Consider the following 25,526-nt stretch of genomic DNA (forward strand, 5'->3'; position numbering starts at 1 on the left):
GGAAGTGGTTTGCGCTGTCGTGTTTAAAACATCTTTGGCTTTGCTCCTAGTTAAGTAACCGGCAGGTCAGTTTTAATGGAAAATGTCATTTGTTTGGGTAACGCCACTTGAAATATTATGTATTATATTATGTATATGCCTGCGTCAGACAGTGGATTACTCTACGAGCATACCCACTTAATTGTACAAAACAAAAATATCGAATTCGCATAAAATGAGCTTCTTGGTGACGTTATCTGGGAAGCTAACCGGCTAACCCATTAGCCCGTAAAGAACTGATAGGACTGCGCTGGAGCGGATCGAGTTGATCGAGTTGATCGGGTTGATCGGGTTCGGACGTTTCTGTTTTCGAGCAGACAAACTCGGCGATCCATGCAGACGGACCACAAGAAACCTCAGTGAAGAACAAGCTGACAGCACTACGTAAATGTGAGTCATGGCTAGCCGGGTCGCTGGTTAATGTTAACATCAGAGTCGAGTATTAACTCCGTGTTTTGGTGCTCTACATTTATAGTCGGATGACGAGTTAACCCATGTCTGTGTAATATGTACATAGCTAGCTAGTTACGTGGTTCTCTAGTTACCTGGTTATGCCACCTAGCTACATTATCGTACCTCTGAGTTGATAACTTTGCAAGTTGCTACAGCTTTCATTTTCGAAACGTTGCTTTGCTCAGTGCGCGGTATGTTTTCATGTAAATAAGGGAATCGAGAGTGCGAGGATGGACAAAATAGAAACGACAGGTGCATCCATCGCCTCAAGCGCTTCGCAGACAGGTAACTAATGTCCCTCTACTTCTGCTGTCTAAAGAGGACATGCTCTGTAAGTGCTGTTCGCATGTCTGATGTGTATTGCTGAAATTAATTTGACAATCATTCATTTGTGAGGCGAGTTCGTGATCTATTGGTTTGTTTCAGGATCCAAGAATGCGTTCCCTTCAGAAAATCATACCGACCACCTTACAGAGGAGGAAAAGAACCCCAGGACTCTCCTCAGTCTAGACGCTTGCCCAGAGACACAGAGGGCAGACACTACCTCAGAAAACAATGTAGAAACACAAGCGCATGTATCTGACGTGGAAGTCCAAAAGGAAGAGGCGGCTGAGTTCAACCAACCCGTCTGCACTGATGTGTTGGAAACGGACTCTGGAAAAATGCCCGGCGACTGTGCCCTGGTGGAGAGTGGTCAGGATGACTCGGGTGAATTTGTGCTGGCCTTGTTGACCCGGGGGAAGCTGGAGGAGCAGGGTGTGGGTACAAAGGACACGTCTTCTCCCCTGTCTGAGAATGGCACTCCGGTGGGGGCGTCTACTCACAGAGAGGAGGATATAAGTGCAGAGAGCTGGCGGCAGCACCGGAAGCATGTGTTTGTGTTGAGCGAGGCCGGGAAGCCCATCTACTCACGCTACGGCAGTGAGGAAGCACTCTCCTCCACCATGGGTGTCATGATGGCTCTGGTGTCCTTCGTTCAGAGTGGAGACAACATTATTCGTTCTGTCTACTCGGGTAAGGGCTTTTCACGCTGCCACACTAAACCAGTTTTTAGGTTTGTTTGAACAGCGCTGTTTGCTGTAGGGGAGGGCAATATGGCAAATATGTCGCAGTGCTCGAAGACATTGAATGATGTCATAGTATTCATATATAGATATGGTTTGCTAACAAGTTGGATGCAAAATGCAATCAAAACAGCAGTATGAAATAAAAACAAATAATATTTAAATTGATCTGAGTGGTTTCTTTCCTCTGTCCTGTGATTGGCCCTGTAGATGAGCACACCGTGGTGTTCATGCAGCAGGGTCCCCTGGTCCTAGTGTCTGTCTCCAGCAGCCGCCAGTCTGAGCAGCAGCTGCGTGACGAACTGCTGTACGTCTACAACCAGATCGTCAGCATGCTCACGCAGGCCAGCATCGCCCGCATCTTCGAGAACAAAAAGAACTACGACCTGCGTCGCCTTCTGGCCGGCTCTGAGAAGATCCTGGACGGCTTGCTGAACCTGGTGGATTCAGACCCCAGTTTCCTGCTCTCGGCCGTGCACTGCCTCCCCATGGCCTCCTCTTTCAGGGACTGCCTCAGCCAGATCCTGCAGAAGAGCATCACGCCTAACCTGGTCTTCTCCATCCTCATCGCCAAGAACCAGCTGCTCACCATCGTCCAGGAGAAGACTGTACTGGAGGACGCCCGGCTGAGTGCGGCTGACCTCCACCTCCTGCTCAACCTCATCGGCGCCTCCTCCGCCTTCCAGGCTGGGGAGATCTGGACGCCCATCTGCTTGCCCAGCTTCAACCCCGACTGCTACTTCTACGCCTACATCTCCTACCTGGACCCACCCGAGTGCACCGTCTGTCTGCTGCTACTTTCCACAGACAAAGAGGCTTTCTATGCCGTGGCTGAGTGCAAGAGGAAGATAGAGGAGGCCATGCAGGCCCAGAATGCTCTGGGTGCCATTGCGAAGGCCCAGTGCTACAGCGTCAGCCAGGTGGGAGTCTCTGACCTCCGGCACTTCATGTACAAGCCCTTTGACGTTCCAGACAACCACCGCCAGCTAACACAGTTCACCAGGTAAGCTCAACTGGCCTTGTTTTATAATGTTAATTACTATGCCAAATTAAGTCTAGTATAAGTCAGCCATGAATTTATCATTGTTTCTGCAGTGCTGCAGAGTTGAAGGGTTTCCCTTATTTAATATGCCTGATTTAACTGAATGTTTGCAGTGTTAACAGCCCCTCCCCTTCCCAAGGACCTTCCCATAATCCTCAGGGTCAGAGTTGCCCCATAGTTTCCAAATACGTTTAATGTTGACTGCTGTGAGCATGTTTCACAACTTGACGGCTCTTGTGGTACACAGCATCACCACAGTCATATGAGTTTTCCAAAAAAAAAAGTATGAAGACAGTGACAAAGGCAAAAACATGGGTTTGTTTATTTCCTCTGCATGACAAGAGAATAAAATGATTTTTACTGAGAGCAGTCTCTGTGTCACATGGTTCATATGAACCAGGCACCACTGTGCTGGTACCCAGGGGCATGGAAGCCCAGAATCCAGACTTCTATTGAATTAAGGCCTGGCTTGGGTGTCCCATGAGGTCAGATCACATGCGTCTCCCCCTGTGACTCGCAGCCCAGAGATGGAGGCACCCTACGGCAGCGAAGAGGAGAGGACGCGGCTGCTGGATCTTTACAGGGACATGCACAGCCGCATCCACAGTTCCTCACGACCCCTAAAGCTCATCTACCACGTGGCTGAAAGAGAGACTCTGCTGGCCTGGGTAGGAGATTAGAAACCAGGGTCCCTCTGAGACCAAAGAGCAGCGTCCCTCTAAGGACCAGGGAGAGTAATTGTTTATTGTCTTCTCTGCAGGTTACAAGCAAATTTGAATTGTACACTTGCTTCAGTCCTCTTGTGACGAAGGCCTGCGCCATCACCGCCATTACGAAACTACTGCGCTGGGTGAAGAAGGAGGAGGACCGGCTCTTCATCCGCTACCCCCCAAAGTACTCCACCACCCCCAACCCCAGCAAAACCTCCAGGAGCGGGAAGGGTGGTGCTCAGACAGACGGCGCGGACAACGGCTTCCTGGCCCTGCCGTGAGGAGGGCCTCGCTGCCAATCCTACCCCCATTTTGCTCAGAATCCCCCCCCCCCCCCCCCCCCCGTTCCCCGCCCCTCCTGCTCCTCCACCCTGCTGGTGTTCGACACACCTGAGCTGAGCTGGATACTGATGGTTTATGCACATGGTACTGGAAAAGATGTTCTCTTAATCCTGCAGCCGAAGCTAGGAGTGTTACAAGTAGTTCTGGAGTGTTTAGAGACATTACAGTCAGTAAACCCATCAACATTAAGAGGGGCTTTTTGGTTGGTGTTGGTGCAGTAGATCATGTTGGCTGGTTGACTGTTTGTTTGAATAAGCTTTTCCTGCACGGGGGGTTTGTGTAAGGATTTGTTCAGTTGTACAAAACGATTTTGCAGAGAACTGGCGGATGAGGGCCTTCACTCAATGCTGGACGTCTTTCAGAGTCGAGCAGCTGTCATCTTTGTGACTAATTCGAGAACTTCACAAACATGCATTCTGCAAAGTGACTGTATTGGTTACATCTGTGGCACTGTCTCAAACCAGTGACCAGATGAACAGTGCTGTTGTCAAAACTACAGCTACTCTACAGTCATTTTTTCTGTGTATTTTTTCATCTGGCTAGTTTAGTGAAATATTAGTCGTATTTAATACCAAATGTGACCAGCTATTCACAAAAATAACCCAAATGGTGTCCAATTTCCAGACCAAAGAATAATCTTGTAGCAAAAACAGATCAAAATCTAAAATTTGTAAGTGAATTTCTTTCAAACGGTCTGGTGCATACAAACGAGGCACTTGTTACAACCACCATGGTACTTGCGTCATGGAACACTGAGGCAGGTTTTGTCTTTTTCTGTCCTGCTGTGGGTGAAGTGAGTCTTTGACGGTTGCCTTCACTCTGATTGATGAATTCATATTTAAGTGTATTTAAATGCATCTTCCTTAATTGATTTTGTGACATAACGTCACCTCAGTCGTGTCTTTTTCTCGAGTCCCTCGTCTCGCCCCTCAGACTGACGTCACAGGGTCGTCCCATCCTTTTCCACCGTCATCTCAGTTCTGGCAAGCCAGAATGTACTCGTGTCTGGCTACAGAATAATTTACTAATCACTAACTGGAGATGTGGGCATCATCAGAAACAATCATGAGGAAGAAACACAAGGTTGTGTATTTGTAATTTGGATTTCTTTTAGTCTGTTCTGTTCTGAACACTTTTATTCAGAGGATGACGGCGCTGTCGTATATCTTCGATTGCTTATTGACTCGTTATCTAATGAATTATCGCAGTTTGGTCACTATGTTGTTTACTGTGAGCTGTGACATAAAAAAAATGTAGATAACAAAGAGAAATGTTTGAAACAAAACAGACTGAACAGTGTATTTATTTCCATTTGAGAAAATACTGTTTGCGACATGTTTTTGGTACAGTTTGCTGTTTTCACAGGCTTTAAAAAACCAAACACATTTTTTTCTGTTTTACTGTGTATGCTCCAAGGAACGAGAACATTTTTCCACTCTCCACGAAGGACCAATCTCATATATGCAGTGATACTGAACATCATAATGCTGTTAAATTAAATCTCTTTAATTACTATTAAATAACAGTTCCGTAACCACACAATATAAATTAAAAAGAAATGTACAAATCTTGGCATTACTTAATTTACATTTTAGATTTCAGAAACACGTGTGCATATGTTTTACATACATGCAAGCGTATGTACAAAAGTAGGGAGTGTCCCCAACTCTAGTGCTTAGCAACTCGTCTCACGTACGAAACCTTCTACATTTTGATATATCCGGTCAAGAAAAAGAAAACAATTTGGGGGCATTCTTGCAGCATAGAGGCATAAAAACAATAGAAACTCAAAAATGCATCTTCAGTGGGCCAAGCGACCGGAGGTCCAGAATTAGCACAAAAACCAAACTGCAGAAGAGAGCTGCAAAAAGCACAGGTGCCAAGAGCACCATCACCACCTGGGCATCCGGCGCTACGTCACCAGCACCACCTGGGTATCCGGCGCTACGTCACCAGCACCACCTGGGCATCCGGCGCTACGTCACCAGCACCACCTGGGCATCCGGCGCTACGTCACCAGCACCACCTGGGCATCCGGCGCTACGTCACCAGCACCACCTGGGCATCCGGCGCTACGTCACCAGCACCACCTGGGTATCCGGCGCTACGTCACCATCACCACCTGGGTATCCGGCGCTACGTCACCAGCACCACCTGGGCATCCGGCGCTACGTCACCAGCACCACCTGGGTATCCGGCGCTACGTCACCAGGGCACGAAGCCGGCCGAAGACCAACACGGACAGAAGGGTGGGATGAATAATTAGCTGCTTTCGGCCAATCGTGTTACATCTACAGCTTTTGGCAGACACTCCTATCGAGAGCAAGGTGCTTACGTTCATCAGTAAGTATCACACCATGTGCTTCTGGGAAAGTGGACACACGGCCTGCTGCTGGCTACCCTCTCCACCCTCTCCACCCGACCCCTCAGCTGAGCTGCGGTGCGAGGCTGGAGCTACATCAGCTCTACACCTCCTGCTCATCCCTCATCTACATCAGATACGGGCACAGCTGGTTATTGCGTCCTGCGTGTAGCCTACAATAAAGTAGGCTGTTGGGAGATGTTATAAAATGATGCCAGTTCTTTAACCATTTACAAAATCCATCCACAATGAGTACAAATCATGATTTTAGTAGTTTGGATATTACAGCATGATCACCGCGTTTTACTTCTCGCTGTGCAATTTCTATATAGATGGTCTGGCTCCTGTGGGCATCTCCTGCCATTTCCCAGAGTGCCGTGCTGGCGCCGGTCACCTTCGGCTTGCTCGCAAGCCGTTCACAGCGGTTTATGGTGTCCGTTTTCCTCAGATGTGCATAAATGGAAGTGACCCAAGCTGAAGAGAATCACGACGGAGCTGCACCTCGATCAGAGTGAAGCAGTTTTCTACTGTGACCTTTACTCCTACCCCCCTCAAACCCCCACGTACCAACATCACGAGGACATGAAAACGCTGGAGCAGTCCGTGTGGTCTCAGCACATCCATGAAGATTGGCCCCCCGCGTCTCTTAAACGCAAACACCTTTGGACACCTCACATGTGAATATCAGCTTCCAACATGCACTTCAATAATCCAAATGTTTCACAAAAAGTAGCTAGCTAAGAAGTTTTTTAATCTTGTGTCATCTTACAAATTTCTGGTAAAAAATCCTCATAAATATTTGATTTTAGTCTAAGTTAGGACAGGCCTACATTATTTATGCAAGTCTTGAATTCTTCACTTTGTCTCTAGGTCACATGACTACCAGAGGAGAAGTCACACTCTCTCTGGTACATCTGAGTGGCTCTCGTGTTTGTTAAACTAAATCAACATCTCGCTTTCTAACGCTTGCATATGTGCCTTCATTTCCTTGATAAAAAAAAGATGAAAGTTAACAATCATGTTGACAGACATAGAATAAAATCTTTATATAAATTAGCCTAAAACTATTTAAATGAGAATTTGTAATCGATACAAAATAAGGAGATTTCATGTTATGTTCAGTAATCACATTTCCCATTTCACAACATCCCCCTGCCTGCGGTTCCCTCTGTGCTGTGTTGGCCGGGCGTGCCGTGCGTCATATGAAGGTGGAGGGACTGAAGTCGGCGTTTTCCCGCACGTGGCTGAGGTGAGTCATTGCTCGGTCATACGCCACGTGCACAGATTTTCGTACATTCGGTTTCTTGCCCTCCATCAGGCGGAGCTTATCTACGGTGTCGTCGATGCCCATTGGATGGAGCTTGTCCAGCGGGAGCCACTGCCTGTGATGATGACAGAGCATGAAGCAGACGGTTTAAAACAGAGTATCAGGATAGAGTATCAGGACAGAGTATTAGGACAGCCGCTCAGAGACACACTCCAGCAGGACACACACTCATACCAGTCGGCTGATTGCTTTTCTTGTTTTGCTTTTGTTTGCCAATTTAGCTTTCAGGCTTTTTACTGTTTGATTTGTTTATTTTTTATTTTATTTTACTAATTTTGTTTGGTTTTTAGTTTATGTTTGTGTTATTGGTACCCTAAGTTATGTACAGCACTTTGTTTTCTGCTGCTGCTGCTGTTAGTGCTTTTTAAAGTTGAGAAATTGTAAATAAACTGTTGTTAAAGTGCTTTTTAAATAAAGTTGGTTTAAACATAACAAAATACACTATATTGCCAAAAGCATTCACTCACCTTCCTTCACTCACATGTGGGCTTAAGTGACATCCCATTCCTAATCCATAGGGTTCAATATGATGTTGGTCACAAGGTTTAGGAGTGTGTTTAAGGGGATTTTTAACCATTCTTCCAGAAGTACATTTGTGAGGTTACATACTGTTGTTGGATGAGAAGGCCTGGCTCTCAGTCTCCGCTCTAATTCATCCCAAAGGTGTTTTTTTGGGTTGAGGTCAGGACTTTGTGCATGCCAATCAAGTTCATCCACACCAGACTCTGCCATCCATGTCTTTATGGACCTTGGCAAGGTTATAATAGTTTTGGATTTTTCATTATAGTTTAGTTTTTATTTCATTGTTTCACTTTTTTTTCTAATTCAGTTAGTTTTAATTAGTTTTTAGAGCATGTTTGCTAGTTTTTATTAGTTTTAATATTTTTTTTAAAGCTTAGTTTTAGTTTAGTTTTCATTAGTTCTAGTATTTGTTTTAGTTTTTTTTAATACTTTGGGTTATTTGTCAGGTGCAGGATTCAAAAAGTCCAAAGTAAATATTGTGTAATAAAAACTCATCAAAAGATACCATTTTTAAAAATGCATTCAATTACTGTTGAACAACTAACAGTCCACAAGATAGAAGCCATAAGTGCAAAATGTGTAATATTGCTGCTGAAAATTGCCAGACTAAGTCGGACACGAACATAGGAGCGTAACCCTATTTTGGTTCGCGTGAAAAGCCAAACGTTTTGAAGGCAATCGAGTAACACAGTCGTGTTGACATCGATTCTCAACACATTAACTAGTGCATCCACCCGCTTGCGGTTTTTCTGCATTAACTAACCAGCAGCTATTTAATCACTGGTGAAAACGGGTTCTCCTTCCCGGTGCTACCTAGCCGGGATGTTGCTTCTCTTTCGGCGGAGCTACTTAACAGTCTAGCTTGTCAAGGTACTGACAGTTAGCCCTCTTGTGTGAACTTTGAGATTCGTGGGGTTTTTCCTCTTGAGAACTACTCTATATATTTTATCACCTGTTTCCACTACAAGACATGTAGTCTTCCTCGTAGTCATATTTAAAAAATCCCATACAGGACTCGCCGTTTTATCCCAACTTTTGTTGTCGTTATTGTGCAGGCTAGCATAGCGAGCAGGAGCTCTAAACAAGAGACGTGACGGACCGTGATGTGTCGTACGCTTCTGTCAGCTAATATAAAACTAATAGTGAAAAAAAATCGTTTTTACGTTTTAGTTAGTTTTCTAAACATGTAATATAGTTATAGTTAGTTATCGTTTTTTTTCTTTTAATTACCGTTATTATTTATTTCAGTTAACGAAAATGTTTTTTCAATATTAGTTTTCGTTTTTTCGTTCGTTTTCGTTAACGATTATAACCTTGGACCTTGCTTTGTGCACTGGTGCACAGCCATGTTGGAAGAGGAAGGGGCCAGCTCCAAACTGTTCCCACAAAGTTGGGAGCACGTAATTGTCCTAAATGTCTTGGTATGCTATAGCATTCAGAGTTCCTTTCACTGGAACTAAAGGGCCAAGAAAGTTAGCAACCTCTTCACTGTATGCACTTCAGCATCCGCTGAATGCGCTCCATCAGTTTATGTGGCTGACAACTTCATGGCTGAGTTGCTGACAGTTGACTGTGGAATATTTAGGAGCGAGGAAATTTCATGACTGGATTTGTTGCACAGGTGGCATCTTATCACAGTCCCATGCTGGAATTCACTGAGCTCCTCAGAGCGACCCATTCTTTCACAAATGTTAGCAAAAACAGACTGCATGCCTAGGTGCTTAATTTTATACACCTGTGGCTATGTAAGTGATTGAAACACCTGATTATGATCATTTGGATGGGTGAACAAATACTTTTGGCAATATAGTGTATTTGAAAGCCACTCGGACAATACAAGGGAGAAACAGAACAGTGACCTCAATAAATAAACACACAAACATAAAACAGCTCATCAAACTCAAGCCCTCTTCATTTCTAACCGCATGGACCAACTGGAGTGACAGATCCTAAATGGGTTAGTGTAATATCATCCAAGGATTATCAATCAATGACCGTTTGCTTTTAAATGTCTAGTAGAAAAACAACTCAAACCAATGTGAAAGGGGAGAACTTTCTAAGACCACAGCTAACCCCTCCCCCCCCCCCCACCCCACACACACACAAACACACACACACACGTTCATGCCAACTCAGCATGTGCTGTTCATTGGGTGAGTGCGCTGTTCGCTATGATTTCTTCATTTGGCTTGTGTGCTGTTTATTTTGATCTGTGTATTTTTGATTGGCCGTTTGATCGGGCCAATGTGCTTTTACTTGGCTTCCTGTGGTCTTTGGCACAGCTGCGTCTCTTCTCTGTGGTCTTACCAGGTTCTCTTTGTGTCGAAGAACAGCACGAGGAATAGCTTGCCCTCCGCCTCGGTCCGACGACGTTGGCCCAGTTGAAGCACTTCTTCAGGGGGCACAGGGATGGGAATGCCGTTGTGAAGGATCCCCTCCTTAGGCATGTCCGGGTCTACTGTCTGTGGAGAACCTGCATTAGTTCACGCATGAGAAGAACCAGGAACTATTTCAAACGGCTTACTGATGGGGGGGGTGAGTGGGCTCACCATGGCGGGGTAGGAGGGATACCCTCTGCATTTAGCCCAAACCAGACTGAGGGGCTCCAGATCCTCCTCCTTATGTGAGCTGCTCCCGCCTAGACAGACGATCAACGTCAGCTTGGAGCTGGGATTGAGACTTCAAAATTCTGAGCTGATTTTTTATGTTTAAGACCGACGCACCTGAATCTGGTTCCGAACTCTCGTCCTCCCCCGCCAGGACTGTGCTTAGCGCCGGTTTGCCTCGACTACGTTTAGGAGGTGAAGAACTAATCATTGAAAGAGTAGCAATAAAAACAGGAGGCCGTTTTTTAAAAATATGGTTGCCGAGGTGTTTACAGCATTATTCAAACGAGCTGTGGTGTCCTTGCCTGGGGTTGTGGTACGAGGGAGAGGACGTCTCGGAGTCTGGGGAGCTATCCCTCTCTTTCTTCAGACCATTTGTCAAGCCTGTAACACAACAGCATTTTGCCACGTTAGAAATGTGAACAAGTGGCACTGGTCAGACACTGCTGGGCAGGAGAAGGGTGTACTAGGACACGCCCTTACTGTTCTCTTTGGCTGGCGACTTTTCCGCCTCGTTGTCAGAGCCGGTCCGGACCGCTCCGGACGGCAGGCGCTGGGTAGGTGGGGAGAGGGAAGAGGGGCTGGGTGGAGCAGATGGTACAGTCTGCTCTTGGCTTCGCACGTGTGGCTTCTCGCCCACGTCTCCAGGGCCGACTCCGTTGGGGAGCGGGGCAGTCCTGCTCTGAGACAGCCGTGCGCCGTTCTTCGCTTTCTTGAAAAGGATGGCCGTGCGGCGGCCTACTCCCGGCCCGGCCGTGGGGGTGGAGCTCTCCAGAGAGGGAACTCCATCAGCTCCACCAACAGGCACATCCAGCAGGCACATAGCCAGGGTCGGCTGCTCCTTCTCCGGGTCGCCGTCATCTTCGACCTCCGTCTGTCCGGCTTCGGCTGGACCCCTCGCTCTCGGCCTGCTCCGGGCCTTGGCCCGCTGCCTTCTGGGAGTCGGGCCGGACGTGGTGGTACCTCCTGTCTCCAGACAGAAGACAGGTGCGCTGGGAGGGGCGTCCCCAGGTAAGGGAGAGGAGGTCACATTGGAGGACTCTGGAGGTTTCTGAGATGTGGATTTTCTAGACTCTAAAAAAAAATTATAAAAAACCCCAAAAAAAACCAAACAGAAAAGCAACATAAAGTGAAATCAACATGAAAAACTAAGTTGTAAACATATAATAACCCAATACAAATAACAATAAAGGAAGGTTATTTAAAACGACTTAACAACTCCGAGCACCTGGAATGGTTGTTGCGTAATTCCCTTTGCTGGGGCGTCCTTCGTCCTCGCCCTCCTCTTCCTCCCTGATGGTGCGCTTCAGCAGTCTGGAGTTGCGGCGCTGGCGACTGAGTTTGTGGCGCAGGCTGTTGATCTCCCTACGGAGCAGCCGCATGCGCTTGGTGCGCCCCCCGCTGGAGCGCATGGCCGTCACCACCTCCAGCTTGTCCAGCAGCTCCTTCAGCTGCTCCTCCCCAGACATGTGAACCCTGTTCTCAGGTTCCAAAAGCATGTCCACTGCACAGAGAGATGGAGAGCGACGCTGACACCTGCTGGCCACGCGCCTCAATAGCAGCTTGCACAGGAACGCAGCTTAGTGAATGTTTTAAACACCGTAGGGCACTGCTTCTCAACCCAGTACACGGGGCCCACCAGACAGTCCCACAACTTTGCTCTGTCCAAAATATAAAGAACACTGAACACCTGGAACAGGTGTATGGGAGATGAATGACAGAAGATCAGTCTAGTGGACCCCGAGTCGACCAGGGTGAGGGACACGAGAGATATGAAAGCTGGATTCCTCACTCACCCTCGTCCCAGCAGGACTTGCTGGCTTTGCTTGAGTCTGGAGCGTGCATGCCGCTGGTGGTGTCCAAGCCCGCGCTCACAGCCTGCCGCTGCGCCCGGCGCAGAACAGCGCCCCCTACCTCTCGCAGCTGCACCGCAGCCCTGTGGAACACCGTGTCGCTGGAGTTGTACGTCAGGCAGTTGGACACCATGAGGTTGAAGTCGGCTTCCAGGTCTGCTACGCAGCAGTACTTCTGCGCCTCCAGCTTCGCGTGCATGGTGGAGAAGTCCATGGGCTCAGAAACAAACTCCAGATAGTCCGGAACCTACGCCGTAGGAGAAACCCACACACGAGTAGTCAAGACGGGTGTCACTGTCAGTCATCAATACACACCGCAAGGAGCTGGTAACCCTTAAATGTTCTTTTCAGATAAACCACATGCCTTTTACGAAGAGGAATAACGGCGTCCCCTTGTGTCTGAAAACAAACTCAAATTTGAGAGCAGTCTCTTTTGAGTCCTGAACACTTTTCTCTTACAGTTTACTAGGCCTGCTCCTCAAGTTCCAAAAAGCTGGCTCGGGCCCTGCTGTCTGCCCGTGTTGTCTCTCAGATGTTACCTCCTTCAGGTCGACAGGCGTGCTGAAGATGTTGGCGGTGTCTTTCTCCTGCAGCTGTTGCAGGGTAGAGCGGAGGAGCACCAGGGCTGGAGTGAGTTGGAGGTCCATGGCTGCCTGCTGCAGTTTTAGCTGTGAGGGGAAGGGAGGGGAGGGGGGAGGGGAGAGGACAGGGGGGAGGGGAGGGGAGAGGACAGGGGAGAGGGGAGGGGAGAGGAGGATTGGAAAGAGGCACTCACATCATTGCTTTATTCAACTTTATTCCCACACATACGCAATATAAGTGGACTGAGAGAGGAATTAGTGTGACACGAGTTACGTGTCTGTGACTGAGCAGTTACGTGTCTGTGAGTGAGGGGTTACATGTCTGTGAGTGAGGGGTTACATGTCTGTGAGTGAGGGGTTACGTGTCTTTGAGTGAGGGGTTACGTGTCTGTGAGTGAGGGGTTACGTGTCTGTGAGTGAGGGGTTACGTGTCTGTGAGTGAAGGGTTACGTGTCTGTGAGTGAGGGGTTACGTGTCTGTGAGTGAGGGGTTACGTGTCTGTGAGTGAAAGGTTACGTGTCTGTGACTGAGCAGTTACGTGTCTGTGAGTGAGGGGTTACGTGTCTGTGAGTGAGGGGTTACGTGTCTGTGAGTGAGGGGTTACGTGTCTGTGAGTGAGGGGTTACGTGTCTGTGAGTGAGGGGTTACGTGTCTGTGAGTGAAGGGTTACGTGTCTGTGAGTGAAGGGTTACGTGTCTGTGACTGAGCAGTTACGTGTCTGTGAGTGAGGGGTTACGTGTCTGTGAGTGAAGGGTTACGTGTCTGTGGGTGAAGGGTTACGTGTCTGTGGGTGAAGGGTTACGTGTCTGTGGGTGAAGGGTTACGTGTCTGTGAGTGAAGGGTTACGTGTCTGTGAGTGAAGGGTTACGTGTCTGTGGGTGAAGGGTTACGTGTCTGTGGGTGAAGGGTTACGTGTCTGTGAGTGAGGGGTTACGTGTCTGTGAGTGAGGGGTTACGTGTCTGTGAGTGAGCACTAAAGCGTCGACACACCTGCTCCCGTTTGAGACGCTCCCTCTTCCTGATGAGCTCGATGAGGAGGCGGGCCTTCTCCAGGTCCTGACGTAGCTTCTGCCAGTACTTCAGCTCCGCCCTCACCGCCTGCACCCTGGCATCCGGCTCCATCTGAAACAAACACGGCATCAGACAGAGGCCGACCTGACGGAGTAATGCCGTTCAGCAACCACGGGGCTACACTGCATGAAGCCATTTTGTTCAGCGTAATGACCATTGGCACGTATTTATAGTGCAGATATAGTATATATAGTGCACTCGTGGCCCTGGAAGGCAGACGGACCTGCTCAGTCTTCTGCGTGTGCAGACTGGAGTGAAGACGGCGCACGAGAGGGACGCCGTTACGGGAATGACGCTTCAGCAACCAGTAGTTATGAAGCCTCTGCATAAACTGGTTCTTCCTCTGTACGGACACCCCTGTGCAGATCTTATTAAGCCTGTCAGGAAAAACACAGCACAAACCATTCATTTCACTGGGACGGTTTACTGGAACGTTTCACTGGGATGTTTTACTGGGATGTTGGAAGCACTTGCCTGTAAGACGGGATCTGCGGGACCAGCAGCAGCGGTACGCCGGTTTTACGCGACACGCCATCTGCGCTCTTTCTCGTCTTCTTGTTCTGCGGCGTCGCTGACCCCTTTTTCCCCCCGCGCTGGTTCTGCTGTGGCGTAGGGCCTAGCGTATACGACCTTTGACCTCGGTTACCTCTTCCTCCGATGAAGCCTCCGTCCTCATCTTCTGCAGCCGCCGCCTCCAGCCCCGGAGGCGAGTGGTTCCCGCAGAACGCCGTCTTCTTCACGGCGAACGTGGTGCCGTTGCTGCCCGTCTCCCGCACGGGATCGATCTTCATGAAGAGACCCGCACGCTGCGCACAGGTGACGTGGAACGCCCGGTAGCAGTTGGCCTTGTGGCACTGGATGGACGCGCCCCTCCCCCTCTGCTTACACAGGTAGCAGGTGAGTTTCCACCTGGCTGGAGGGATGTTGGCCACGCCCTCCACCGGCTCCAGGAAGACCGTGTTGGCGAAGCACACCTCCGGGATCCAGATGGCGCACACCACGTGGGCCCAGCGCCCGTCGCTGGTCTGTTTGAATGCGCCGCCGCGGTTGGGACAAAGAACGCAGTCCACGGGGCGGGAGGGCGACTGCAGGCAGCGGCGACACAGCCACTGGCCCTCGGGGATGTAGGGCACGCCGTAGCACTCCTGGTGCACCGCCAGGTTGCACATGTCGCAGAAGAGGATGACGTTGCTGTTGAGACACTCGTCGTCCAGGCACACGCAGCAGTAGGCGTCCTCGTCGACGGTACACTGCGACAGCGCCTGGCTCCGTGACTCCAGGATGGACTCCCTCTCCAACCGATCAATCAGCAGCTCAAAGGTGTCGGGCGGGACCGAAGCGTGTCCGTCATGAACGCGCTTCTGGTTCACCATCTCCAGCCAGGCCATGTCCTCCTCGTCCATGTCGTACTCTGCCTCGGTCTCCAGTTCTTCGCTCGACCTTTCCACGTAACGGTAGTATGCAACAGGAAGGGGCGGAGCCTCAGAGGCCTCGAAGCCATCCACTTGGCGGAAGGCGGCCTTAGGCAGAGCTCCGTCGGGCAGGCCGTGGAGGTGGGCAGAGCCCCGCCGAGTGGGGGAGCAGTGCTGATTGGCGGAGCTTCTGCTCCTGCCACCCCCATGCTTTCCGTCCCTCCTCCTGGTCTTGGTTGCCGAGGGCGTGTTGCCATGGCGAGCACGGCTCGGAACACGCCGGCTATTCTCTTTGTTGTTGGTGCGCTCGGCCAGCTCCCGCGCCAACATCTCGTCCTCGGTCACGACGGACAGCGGGTCGGAGATGTTTATCCGGTGGAGACGCCCCTCGAGCTCCACCTCCACCATCTTCTGAGACTGGGCGTACGTCAGCGTGTCTCGTGTCATGGAGAAGTTTAGACGGCAAGGGGAGGGCGGGCGAAGACGAGCATCTAGGTCGGTGTGACCGGAAGCACCAACCCTGCCCCTGCCCCGACCTCTGCCCCGACCTCTGCCCCTGCCGAAACCTGTCTGGAACCGCCGCCGTAGTTTTCTCATTTGAAATCTCTTATTTTATACCTTTAAAAAAAAAGAAGAAAATCAGAAAATGTGATGGTTGGCAGATGAACATACATGTCCTACAAAGATGGGACTCTAGGGAACTCTAAATGACCAAATGGTTTAAGCAGTTGCTCTTATGTGCATAATGCTCTTTTGCACTTGTTTTCAGTAAGGTAATATGCAAATGTGAAAGCAAAGCACAAAATGTACAAAATTTTTACTGCTAAGCTGCAGAAAACAAAGGTTTTAAACAGGTTCATCAATATCAGGCTTAACAATTATATGTCTCTCACTTAAGTCTTAGTAATATAATTATGAACGTTTCCAAGCAAACCAATCAGCAGCCACATAAAATACACGTGATTTCTTTAAGCCAATCACCACGTAGCGCCATGTATTTTCCCCTTGCCATTTGACGTAGTTTGGTTGCAGAGCGCTAAATACCAATCCAGAAGCAAGACAGGGTAGAAGTCAGCCATTTTAACGAAGCAAAGAGACAGTGCCGACCCTGATGATTTGCACTGATAACAAATCCATGCACACCGTGCTTAGAGGTCTGGACGAAACAACAAACAAACAAACAATCCCTCAATGCCGCCTGTAATTCCTATCTATGTAACACCGCGCGCGTTGATAAAAAGAAAAGACCGCAGCGCGAGACTGGATGCTATTCGTTAGCGAGCAGCACAGCCTATACCGTCTCCTGCAGCAGTCAGACAAGGCTGTCTGTTACGAGCGTCCTGGACATTGGAGCCATATTTGGCAAGTGCAGGTTTCACTGCGGCACTCTTAAAGCCTAGCGAAATGATTGTTCACATCAAACAATGTATGGAAGCAACAACTTACTTGTTTATTGATCACTTGGTACGACAAGGGAAGCCGGTCATATTCAGGGACGACAGCGTCCTCTTCTGTAGCAAGATAGCTAGCCTCCTCAGCCGTCCATTGATGTGACTTCCTTTAAAAACGTTTCTAAACATTATTCCCGGGCCACTTATACAATATTATCACCTTGACAAGAGCCATGTTTGTTCCAAAAATGCATGCAACATTATTGCACAGTACCTGGTGTGCATTGAACGTTGGTTTGTAATTAAATTGGCAAGAAAAATACGCCCCTAAAGAAAAAAAAAAACGAACCCACAGCGTTTGGGTTCAGACTTACCGCGCGCATCGTTCGCACTGGTCTGTGATTGGCGAAACCAATAATCCAGGTGGCATCGGTTGTTGATGTAGCCAATGAGGTTTGCGGGCGAACAGAAAAGCAACCTGCGGAACTTCCCTGTTGTGTTTGCCCGCTTAGAATTCGCGTTTCTAACTAGTGATGGAGTAAAGCTTTAATTATGATTCCTTTGTCCTATGCTTAATAAATGTGTAATAAATATTAAAAGCATGCACATACAGACTTACTCACTCCAGAATGTGTTTTTGTTTAAATAACACACTGAAATGTGCTTGTGGGCCTATGTATATTCAAAATATATTCTCAAAATAACGTTTGGCAATTATATATTTCATTAAATAAGTCATTAAGAATATGGTTATTACACAATCAGAAGTTCCAACAGCATTTAATATATTACAAGTTTGTTGATTTTGTCCTGTGTGTTTTTGTGTTTGTGTTTAATGTGCTACACATTCTTGAACTTTAATACTGCTTTGTGATATTTGTTTTGCTGGTATGTTTGTGTGTTTTAACATCAGTCTGTCCAGGCATTCCAGATAAAACCCTCTCCACCTGGCACATTTATACCATAACATAATGATGTTGAACAACATGTATGTATACTCAAAATATGTATTTGCATGTAACTTAATTTTTAATAATTAAGGAACATTGTTCATTTAGACCTTGTAAGTTAACTAATTAGTTTTAAGTGTCTTTTTAGATAAATACGTGTGCAAGTTAATTCATCATTCACTGTGGGTAGAATCTATTTATTTATGCTCAAATAAACCTCATATAAAGTTTCAAAGTAGTCTGAATTGACCATTGTTGTATAGATTACCATCAGAAAAAAAAACCATCAGAATTACAATTCTGTCTAGAATCTAGAAGTTTCTCCTGTCCCATTTTTATTATGAATGGGGGGAGGGGGGTTGTTTACTCCACCCCTCTCAAACCATTGGCTTTTTCTCAGTCATAACCCCCCTTTGCTCCTTGTTGTGATCTCCTCCGCTGACTTTAGTATGTTCTGACAGAGACTGGCCTGCTATGTAAAATCTCTGCAGCTGCTGGTAAGAGTGTGAGAGTGTAAGAGTGTGAGGGTTGAGAGGGTGTGTAGTGTAGTGTGATGTTACTAACGTGACTGATTGCAGTACAGTGTTCGTTTCTGTTATCATATTTAACCACTTTTTTTCTTTTTGTGTAAAGACGTCCATGTTCGATCTGTTGATATTGCATCTTGATTGTTTAACAAAATGTTCTGAAATAAATGCAGAGTAAACAAGTAACAGAACTCTTTTGAAATGTTTATCCTTTATATGTGTGTGTGTGTGTGTGTGTGTGTGTGTGTGTGTTTGCCTGCATGCACATAATATGCAATTTTTTTTTGCGTTACTGTATTATTATTGAAACTGTGCAAATTTCTCAGTATCTGTATTGCTGTGTGACAGGTGAAACTATGGCGGCCCTGTTCAGCTTCATCCTGTCTGCCTGCGCTATGCTACAGCTGTTCTCAGAGCCCTGCACCGCAGGTAACACTCCTGTAGAATACCGGCTGATCTGAGGAGTCAGAGTCATATTCTGTTCACACTCCCGTTTTCTCATGTAACAAGGTTCTACGTCTTTTTTGTTTTGTTTTTTTTTTTTTACACTAATGCAAAGCCAAAGCAATAGCACAGGAGTCTTATTATTCTTCATTCCTTGTGTGCACTGTTTGCACTAAAGACGTGGATTTACAAGGCTAGCTGTCCTCCAGTAGTATGAACGTAATATCAGTGCTAGTCTGTCTGCAGGCATCTCTGTGACGCTTCAGTAGCCGTGGTTGCGAATGTTTCTCTGCCAGGCCATCTTGTCTTCCCTGCTGGAGATGCTAAAATTTCACAGGCTTGTCATATAATAAAAATGGCCCAAGTGCCAGCTGGGTGCAGCATCAAAGCTGGTGACTACATCCTGCTGGGGTGATTTCCAGCCCTCTTAGAGAGGAAGCCAGCCAGTTGACACATTCATGATAAAAAAAAATAATAATAAAAATGGCTATAAATCAGTTGGAAGCCCTAAAACAAGAGGGCCAGTGTTTAAGGCTAGCCAAGCAGGGATGGCACGTTGCACCAGCCGGCTGGCTGTCATATTTTGAATAGGAGGAGCTGATGTATGTCGAGATCACTCTGAGGAGCTGAAGGAGCTCCAGGATCTCAGCTTGAAGCAGAGCATTTGACACGCAGTGCCTGCCCTGCTCCCCCTGACTACTCAGCTTTTGCGATCTGCTAAATAACAATCGCAGACGGAATTAGTCACAGTCAAGTTGGACGCATGAATCTTGTTTTTTCAAGTGTGCCGGACAGGCGGGAGGGAGCTGACAGAACCTGCTGTTTCCGGACAAACCCCAGCTGTCCGAGAGGGGCAGTGTCGCAGTGCTCCTGTTTAAACCTGAGCTACCACTCAGTGGTTCGTGAGCTGGTGGAAGACGGGTCTGCACTTGAGAGACCTGCTGAGCCAAGTAAAACAAAATCCTTCGAGCAGCTGTGACTGTTCTGGGATCAGGAGTTATTTGTGAGTGCAGGGCAGGAAGTGTTGGCAACGACTCAGAAATAACATTTGAGCTAAACTGGCAGATCAATAGAAGCAGCCCTGAGATCTTGGCTGAGTTTGCCCATCTTTAACCTTGAGGTCATTCCGGAACGAAATCTCCCTTTATCTGATCCCGGATTTGAAATGAGGGAGGACTCAGATTCTTTCTCCTTCTGTTGGCTTAAGTGATTTGGGGTTTAGTTCAACCTTGTACAATGTTTTTCCAATCGTCGGCCATCAGATTTGAATTGTGTGTATCTGTGTCATAAGCCACAGCTATGATTTAATGCAAAAAGGTGTTTCATGCAAATTCATCCAACTGCTACGGCACCATGGATTTATTTGGTGTGTGTGTTTTCTATTCCAGCAAAATCTGAGTTAATAGTAACGACCATAAAGGTGAGAAGATAATTCCTTGAAGTTTTGAAGTTCTTCCAGATATCATTTTTAATATTTCCGCTCACAGTTGGTTGGTATCCTGGTGTGTTGCAGAGACAGCCTTGGCAATATCACTTTTGTTTTGTTTCATAATTTAGCAAGACCCGTACACAATGAGCAAGGGCTCTCAGCTAGAGGGTTACTGCATGGACCTGCTGACTGAACTATCCAAGAAGCTGGGCTTCAAGTACAAAGTTCACCTGGTGAAGGACGGTTCCTACGGCAGGATGGACGAGGGCGGCCACTGGAACGGCATGATCGGCGAGGTGATCCGCGGGGTGAGTGCAGGGTGCAGGAAGTGGCCAATCCTGCCGATCCTGTCGTCACGTGACCATCTTTTTCACGAACTTTTTGTTAATTTCTTGGTGGCTATGTGCTCCAGGAAGCCGACATCGCTATAGCACCACTCACGCTGACGGCAGCCAGAGAGAGAGCCGTGGGGATGACCAAGCCCTACATGCAGACTGGTATTAGCATCCTACTGCGCAGAGACATAGTCTCCGACGACTCCGCCTTCTTCGATTTCCTGCGGCCTTTCTCGGGGGAGACCTGGCTCGGTGTGCTCGTCGCTTACCTCGTCACCGCCGTCAGCATCTGCATCGTAGCCAGGTGAAAGCACCTTACACTGACACACCACTGACTCACTCCTTACACTGACTCATCACCTACTCACTCCTTACACTGACTCACCACTGACTCACTCCTTACACTGACTCACCAATGACTTCACTCCTTACACTGACTCACCACTGACTCACTCCTTACACTGACTCATCACCTACTCACTCCTTACACTGACTCACCACTGACTCACTCCTTACACTGACTCACTCCTTACACTGACTCACCAATGACTTCACTCCTTACACTGACTCACCACTGACTCACTCCTTACACTGACTCACCAATGACTCACCACTGTCTCACTCCTTACACTGACTCATCACCTACTCACTCCTTACACTGACTCACCACTGACTCACTCCTTACACTGACTCACCACTGACTTCACTCCTTACACTGACTCACCACCAACTCACTCCTTACACCGACTCACCACTGACTCATTCCTTACACTGACTCACCACTGACCCACTCCTTACACTCGCTCCTTATACTGATTCACCACTGACTCACTCCTTAAACTCACTCACCACTGACTTACTCCTTATACTGATTCACCACTGACTCACTCCTTATACTGACTCACCACTGACTCACTCCTTACACTGACATCTTCCCAGCAATGTACAGGACAGCCTCTCTTCTCTACTCCTCTGACTACAGTGGATCAGAATCAGAGTATAGTGCTGATAGGACCCTGACAACTGACATTTATACAATACATAAGACACATGGTACATAAGGTCCTGTTGCTGGTGATTGCTGGTTCAATTCCCAGTGATTTGTGTCCAAGAGAGTATTGCTGGCCTCGCTCTCTGAGTGGCTGGATCGGTTCTCAGTCCCACCCCCCCAATACGGCACTAACCAATCCTGGCACCTCTATGTCAGCGTAGGTGGAGGTGGTGGTTGGCACTGGCTGCTGGCTGGGTATGTGTGTACCAGAGGAAGCACGTGCTAGCCTGCACCCTCCTGGTGCTGTCGTGCAATGGGGGGAGAACTAGTTATGTACTGAGTGGAACAGTAGCTGGTGATGACTAACATCAGTAGAAAAGAAAATGATCACAACAAAATTTACAGGCTGAACATAGTAAAATTGTACCATAGTAAAATAGTAACATCGTATACGAGGAGTAAATAAAAAGCGGTTGAGCCCGCCTCATCTGCGCTGCTCGTCTCTGAGACTTGGCTTCCATCTGCACGTCTGTCTGTCTGTGTGTCTGATTTTGTGTGTCCTGCCGCTGTGTGTGTCAGACTGAGCCCGTGCGAGTGGAGCCAGCCCGAATCGGAGGCCTCACCCTTCACCCTGCTGCACAGCCTGTGGTACACGGCCGGAGCTCTCAGTCTGCAAGGTGCTCACACCCCCACCTCCCACGCCACGCACTTTACACATACTGTATGTGACACATGGCGTATTATTTTTATTATCTCAAATTCACTCATATATCAGGGTACAGCCGTTTATGCACCTCACATTTCTCAAAGACATCACACTGTTATCCCCCTGCATATATTACATATTACAATATATTAATATTGTCATTATGCATCATGTGAATGTTTTCACATTGTCATACCTTACCGCGCAATGTCGTGTACACTTGTCACCTGGTATGAATTTGGCATACTGACCTTCCTGTTATCCACGCAGGGGCGGGCCCACACCCTAAAGCCCCGTCTGGCCGTGTGATCAGCTGCACCTGGTGGCTGTTCGCTGTGGTCCTTCTGGCTTGCTACTTCTCCAACCTCAGCTCGAAACAAAGCTCAGAATCCTCCCACCTCACGATCAAGGGCTTTGAGGACCTGGCCAATCAGAACATCATAGAATACGGAACACTTGCAGGCTCATCCACACTCGCCTTCTTTAAGGTCAGCTTCGGTTCTCTTCCAAACATTATACGTGCATGAGCTCCCATGACCGATCCTTACTTTCACTGCATGTCGTGTCTCAGTATGCTCTGCTGGTGTTCTTTTGGGCAGAACTCAAACAATCCTGTCTACCGTCGAATCTACGAGCACATGGAGAGAAGGAAGAGTTATGTCTCCTCAATGGATGAGGGGGTTCAGAAGGCCAGAGAGGGAAGCTTTGCCTTCATTGGGGAGTCTGTGTCACTCGACCTCGCTGTAGCCCGCCATTGTGAACTGGTCAGGGTGCACGAGGTCATCGGCATGAGAGGATACAGCATCGTGACCCCTCTAGGTGAGCCTACAAAGAAGCTCCTCACAACAGCACAACAGAATATTAGTGCGAATTTCCAGGGTTGCCAACTTTTCAAGAACATAATCTAGACTTCTTGAGAAAGTTAGGCCTAAATAATTCTTAAAAGGTTCACATTTTCACATTGCATTTCACATTTTTTATTCTTTAGGATATGCAAAAAAGTCAAAATGGGTAACTGAAACAACAAATAGATGGTGTTCGATTGCAGGCAGTTTGTGCGATGTAGACTGCGGTTTTAGAGATGTTTGTGTTTACTGGTGGTAGAGATGTTTGTGTTTGGTGATGGTAGAGATGTTTGTGTGTGGTAGTGGTAGAGATGTTTGTGTTAACTGGTGGTAGAGATGTTTGTGTTTGGTGAATGGTAGATATTTGTGCTTGCTGAGGGGATTTGTGTTTGTGATATTGATGGTTTTGATAATGCTGATAATGATGGTGTGATGATGATGATGGTGTTATGATGGTGGTGTGATGATGATAAATGGTGTGATAATTGGAATGTGATGGTGATGGTGGTCTTATGATGGTGGTGTGATGGTGGCGTGATGGTGGTATGATGTGATAATGGTCTCATGGTGGTGTGATGAAGAAGAAGAAGAAGAAGATGATGATGATGATGATGATGATGATGGGATTGGTGTGTGTCGGCAGGCTCACCCATGTTGAAGAACTTGAGCGTGGCCATCCTGCAGCTAAGCGAGGCCGGCGAGCTGGCCTACCTGCGCAGTAAGTGGTGGTCCAGCAGCTGTGTAGCACAGCTCTCCAAGGCCGCCGGTTCCAGGGCGCCCAGCGTGAAGGGAGTCTTCCTGCTGCTGGCTGTAGGCCTGCTCTTCGGACTCCTGCTCGCCCTGCTGGAGCTCACCTCCAAGTCCCGCCGCAGTGCCGAAGAGCAGAAGGCAAGTGGTGCCAAACACACGCTTCTCAGTGGTCCTCAGTCACATGCTGTAAACATGGCTTACAGACTACAGACATGACTTCCAGTGCTTAGTGTTGCTGAGTCCACCTTCATAGCAAAATACAGCACACCTGTGTGTTTTAATAATGAATGCACACCATTTAGGAATGACAGTGAAATGAGCAAAGACAGTTAGCACTAGAACAGAATAACAGAATAACAAATATCCCTGCTGGGGATCCAGCAGCTTCTGAGTAGCAGGTGTTCAATTCAGAACGTCCGTCGGTGTTAATAGTCTACGTGATTCTCTGCTCTTTCTGTGTCCCGTACAGAAGTCCTGCTGCTCGGTTCTAACCCAGGAGCTCAGTCAGCGCCTCAGGACGAGCAACGCGAAGAGAGAACAGGAAACCTCAGATAAAAACAAAGCCTAAACACAACCTACTGTTTCCCCTACTAATGCTCATCTTCATCCTCGTCTTCATCCTCTTCCCTCCCTGAACATTTGAATGTCTCTCCTGATGCCTCTGGTGTCATACAATCTTCATTTTTACTTTTAGTTAAATTAGTCTCTTACTTAATGGACAAGTAATTTTATACCTGCAAATGTGTGAATGTTTTTTAACATAGAATAACTAAGAGTGGATAAGGATTAACCTCGGTGGATAAGGATTAACTATTGTTTATTTTTTGTCAGATTACAATTTATGAAGAGATTCTAATCAGAGCTTAGGACAGGAATATTTCAACACTGATCATATAAACTGCAGTGCTTCAGTACGGATCACATGAGCTGCAGTGGTTTTAATACTGTGATAGCTTTAGATGTTTTTGTAAAAACACAATGCACTTGAGAAGTAGAAAATATTTTCAGATAATTTTTTGCAAGTTTATGTGGTCATCACATAAGATTTTCACAGAGGATTTTCTGAAGAACATTTACAAGATTTTAAAAGGTTTAAGAATAGATATCAAACAGCTGTGAGATACTATATTTGGAACAGAATAGCACTGATATGCTTTATTTGAACATGTAATTTTCATGTCATGTAAAATTAAAGACAAAAACGTCCCCTTTTACAGCAACAACAGTGTTCTTACACTTTGTTTTTAATGAACTAATAAACAAACCTTAACCAAATATAAGAAACTATTGTGATTGTGTAAACTCCAATAAAGCTGTCATTGCCAAGAAATGATAACTACATACCTAATTACTAATATCTGATGACATATTGCATTATATGGTTATTTAATATATTATATAATACTGTAGCACCCTGTGGTTTTAATGAATTAATTAACGTTAATATGAATACACAGTGTTCTATTAGCTCTTTAGTTCCATCACTAAGTGAGCATTGTGGGACGGTTAATTGATTTCTTTACCGGTGTAGGCTATAAATTGCTACATTGATGAGACATCTGTAAATATAGCATGTATAGTGTTTCATATTTTCATGATGAATATAAGCTGTTGTTTTTTGAAGATTAAGCCCTGTTTTCCCGTACTTTGCACAGTGTAATTGGGCAGGTATAGACTCACTGGTCACTTTATTAGGAGCACACACCTTACACCAAAAATTACTGTCTACTTTAATAGGTGCACAAACATACATGGATTCCTAATACATAAATTA

General features: G+C 47.1%; 3 protein-coding genes across 4 annotated transcripts; 2 read left to right on the plus strand and 1 right to left on the minus strand.

The window, feature by feature from the left end:
• The first annotated feature begins 4 nt into the window (after nucleotides 1–4).
• Nucleotides 5–5,369, plus strand: mon1bb (MON1 secretory trafficking family member Bb). Its single transcript, XM_077007238.1, has 6 exons — nucleotides 5–429; nucleotides 705–777; nucleotides 919–1,506; nucleotides 1,767–2,559; nucleotides 3,119–3,266; nucleotides 3,359–5,369. The coding sequence occupies exons 2-6, from the start codon at nucleotides 723–725 to the stop codon at nucleotides 3,587–3,589; spliced, it is 1,815 nt and encodes a 604-aa protein (XP_076863353.1). The 5' UTR covers nucleotides 5–429; nucleotides 705–722; the 3' UTR covers nucleotides 3,590–5,369.
• On the minus strand, nucleotides 5,136–17,114 carry brpf3a (bromodomain and PHD finger containing, 3a). 2 transcript variants are annotated; one of them, XM_077007224.1, is made up of 13 exons: nucleotides 16,831–17,114; nucleotides 14,447–16,002; nucleotides 14,196–14,349; nucleotides 13,892–14,023; nucleotides 12,860–12,988; nucleotides 12,264–12,567; nucleotides 11,696–11,971; nucleotides 10,951–11,541; nucleotides 10,773–10,851; nucleotides 10,585–10,649; nucleotides 10,411–10,499; nucleotides 10,169–10,323; nucleotides 5,136–7,394 (listed from the first exon to the last, which is right to left on the minus strand). In XM_077007224.1, exons 2-13 carry the CDS (start codon nucleotides 15,979–15,981, stop codon nucleotides 7,211–7,213), a joined length of 3,693 nt encoding a protein of 1,230 aa, XP_076863339.1. In that variant the 5' UTR covers nucleotides 15,982–16,002; nucleotides 16,831–17,114; the 3' UTR covers nucleotides 5,136–7,210. The 2 variants fall into 2 exon arrangements, with proteins under 2 accessions (XP_076863339.1, XP_076863330.1); XM_077007215.1 differs by having other exon boundaries at nucleotides 10,585–10,670; nucleotides 16,831–17,113.
• A 1,081-nt stretch (nucleotides 17,115–18,195) lies between these two features.
• On the plus strand, nucleotides 18,196–25,042 carry grik6 (glutamate receptor, ionotropic, kainate 6). Its single transcript, XM_077007250.1, has 10 exons — nucleotides 18,196–18,222; nucleotides 18,601–18,681; nucleotides 20,085–20,116; nucleotides 20,254–20,433; nucleotides 20,538–20,764; nucleotides 22,031–22,128; nucleotides 22,428–22,645; nucleotides 22,757–22,976; nucleotides 23,646–23,890; nucleotides 24,222–25,042. Exons 2-10 carry the CDS (start codon nucleotides 18,609–18,611, stop codon nucleotides 24,318–24,320), a joined length of 1,392 nt encoding a protein of 463 aa, XP_076863365.1. The 5' UTR covers nucleotides 18,196–18,222; nucleotides 18,601–18,608; the 3' UTR covers nucleotides 24,321–25,042.
• The last annotated feature ends 484 nt before the right edge of the window (nucleotides 25,043–25,526 follow it).

This window comes from Brachyhypopomus gauderio, chromosome 1 (assembly GCF_052324685.1).
Source record: "Brachyhypopomus gauderio isolate BG-103 chromosome 1, BGAUD_0.2, whole genome shotgun sequence".
NCBI classification, from domain to species: Eukaryota; Metazoa; Chordata; class Actinopteri; order Gymnotiformes; family Hypopomidae; genus Brachyhypopomus; species Brachyhypopomus gauderio.

What these genes read in the sequence shown, in the direction of transcription:
- mon1bb (XM_077007238.1), top strand. Translation starts at nt 723, where the DNA reads ATGGACAAAATAGAAACGACAGGTGCATCCATCGCCTCAAGCGCTTCG. An exon ending in CTCAAGCGCTTCGCAGACAG is followed by an intron (nt 778 to 918) that starts GTAACTAATGTC and finishes GGTTTGTTTCAG; the next exon opens with GATCCAAGAATGCGTTCCCT. An exon ending in GAGAGACTCTGCTGGCCTGG is followed by an intron (nt 3,267 to 3,358) that starts GTAGGAGATTAG and finishes TCTTCTCTGCAG; the next exon opens with GTTACAAGCAAATTTGAATT.
- brpf3a (XM_077007215.1), bottom strand. Translation starts at nt 15,981, where the DNA reads ATGAGAAAACTACGGCGGCGGTTCCAGACAGGTTTCGGCAGGGGCAGA. An exon ending in GTCGCCAGCCAAAGAGAACA is followed by an intron (nt 10,852 to 10,950) that starts GTAAGGGCGTGT and finishes GTTGTGTTACAG; the next exon opens with GCTTGACAAATGGTCTGAAG. An exon ending in CCCTCGTACCACAACCCCAG is followed by an intron (nt 10,671 to 10,772) that starts GCAAGGACACCA and finishes TTCAATGATTAG; the next exon opens with TTCTTCACCTCCTAAACGTA.
- grik6 (XM_077007250.1), top strand. Translation starts at nt 18,609, where the DNA reads ATGGCGGCCCTGTTCAGCTTCATCCTGTCTGCCTGCGCTATGCTACAG. An exon ending in CTCAGAGCCCTGCACCGCAG is followed by an intron (nt 18,682 to 20,084) that starts GTAACACTCCTG and finishes TTTCTATTCCAG; the next exon opens with CAAAATCTGAGTTAATAGTA. An exon ending in CAGCATCGTGACCCCTCTAG is followed by an intron (nt 22,977 to 23,645) that starts GTGAGCCTACAA and finishes GTGTGTCGGCAG; the next exon opens with GCTCACCCATGTTGAAGAAC.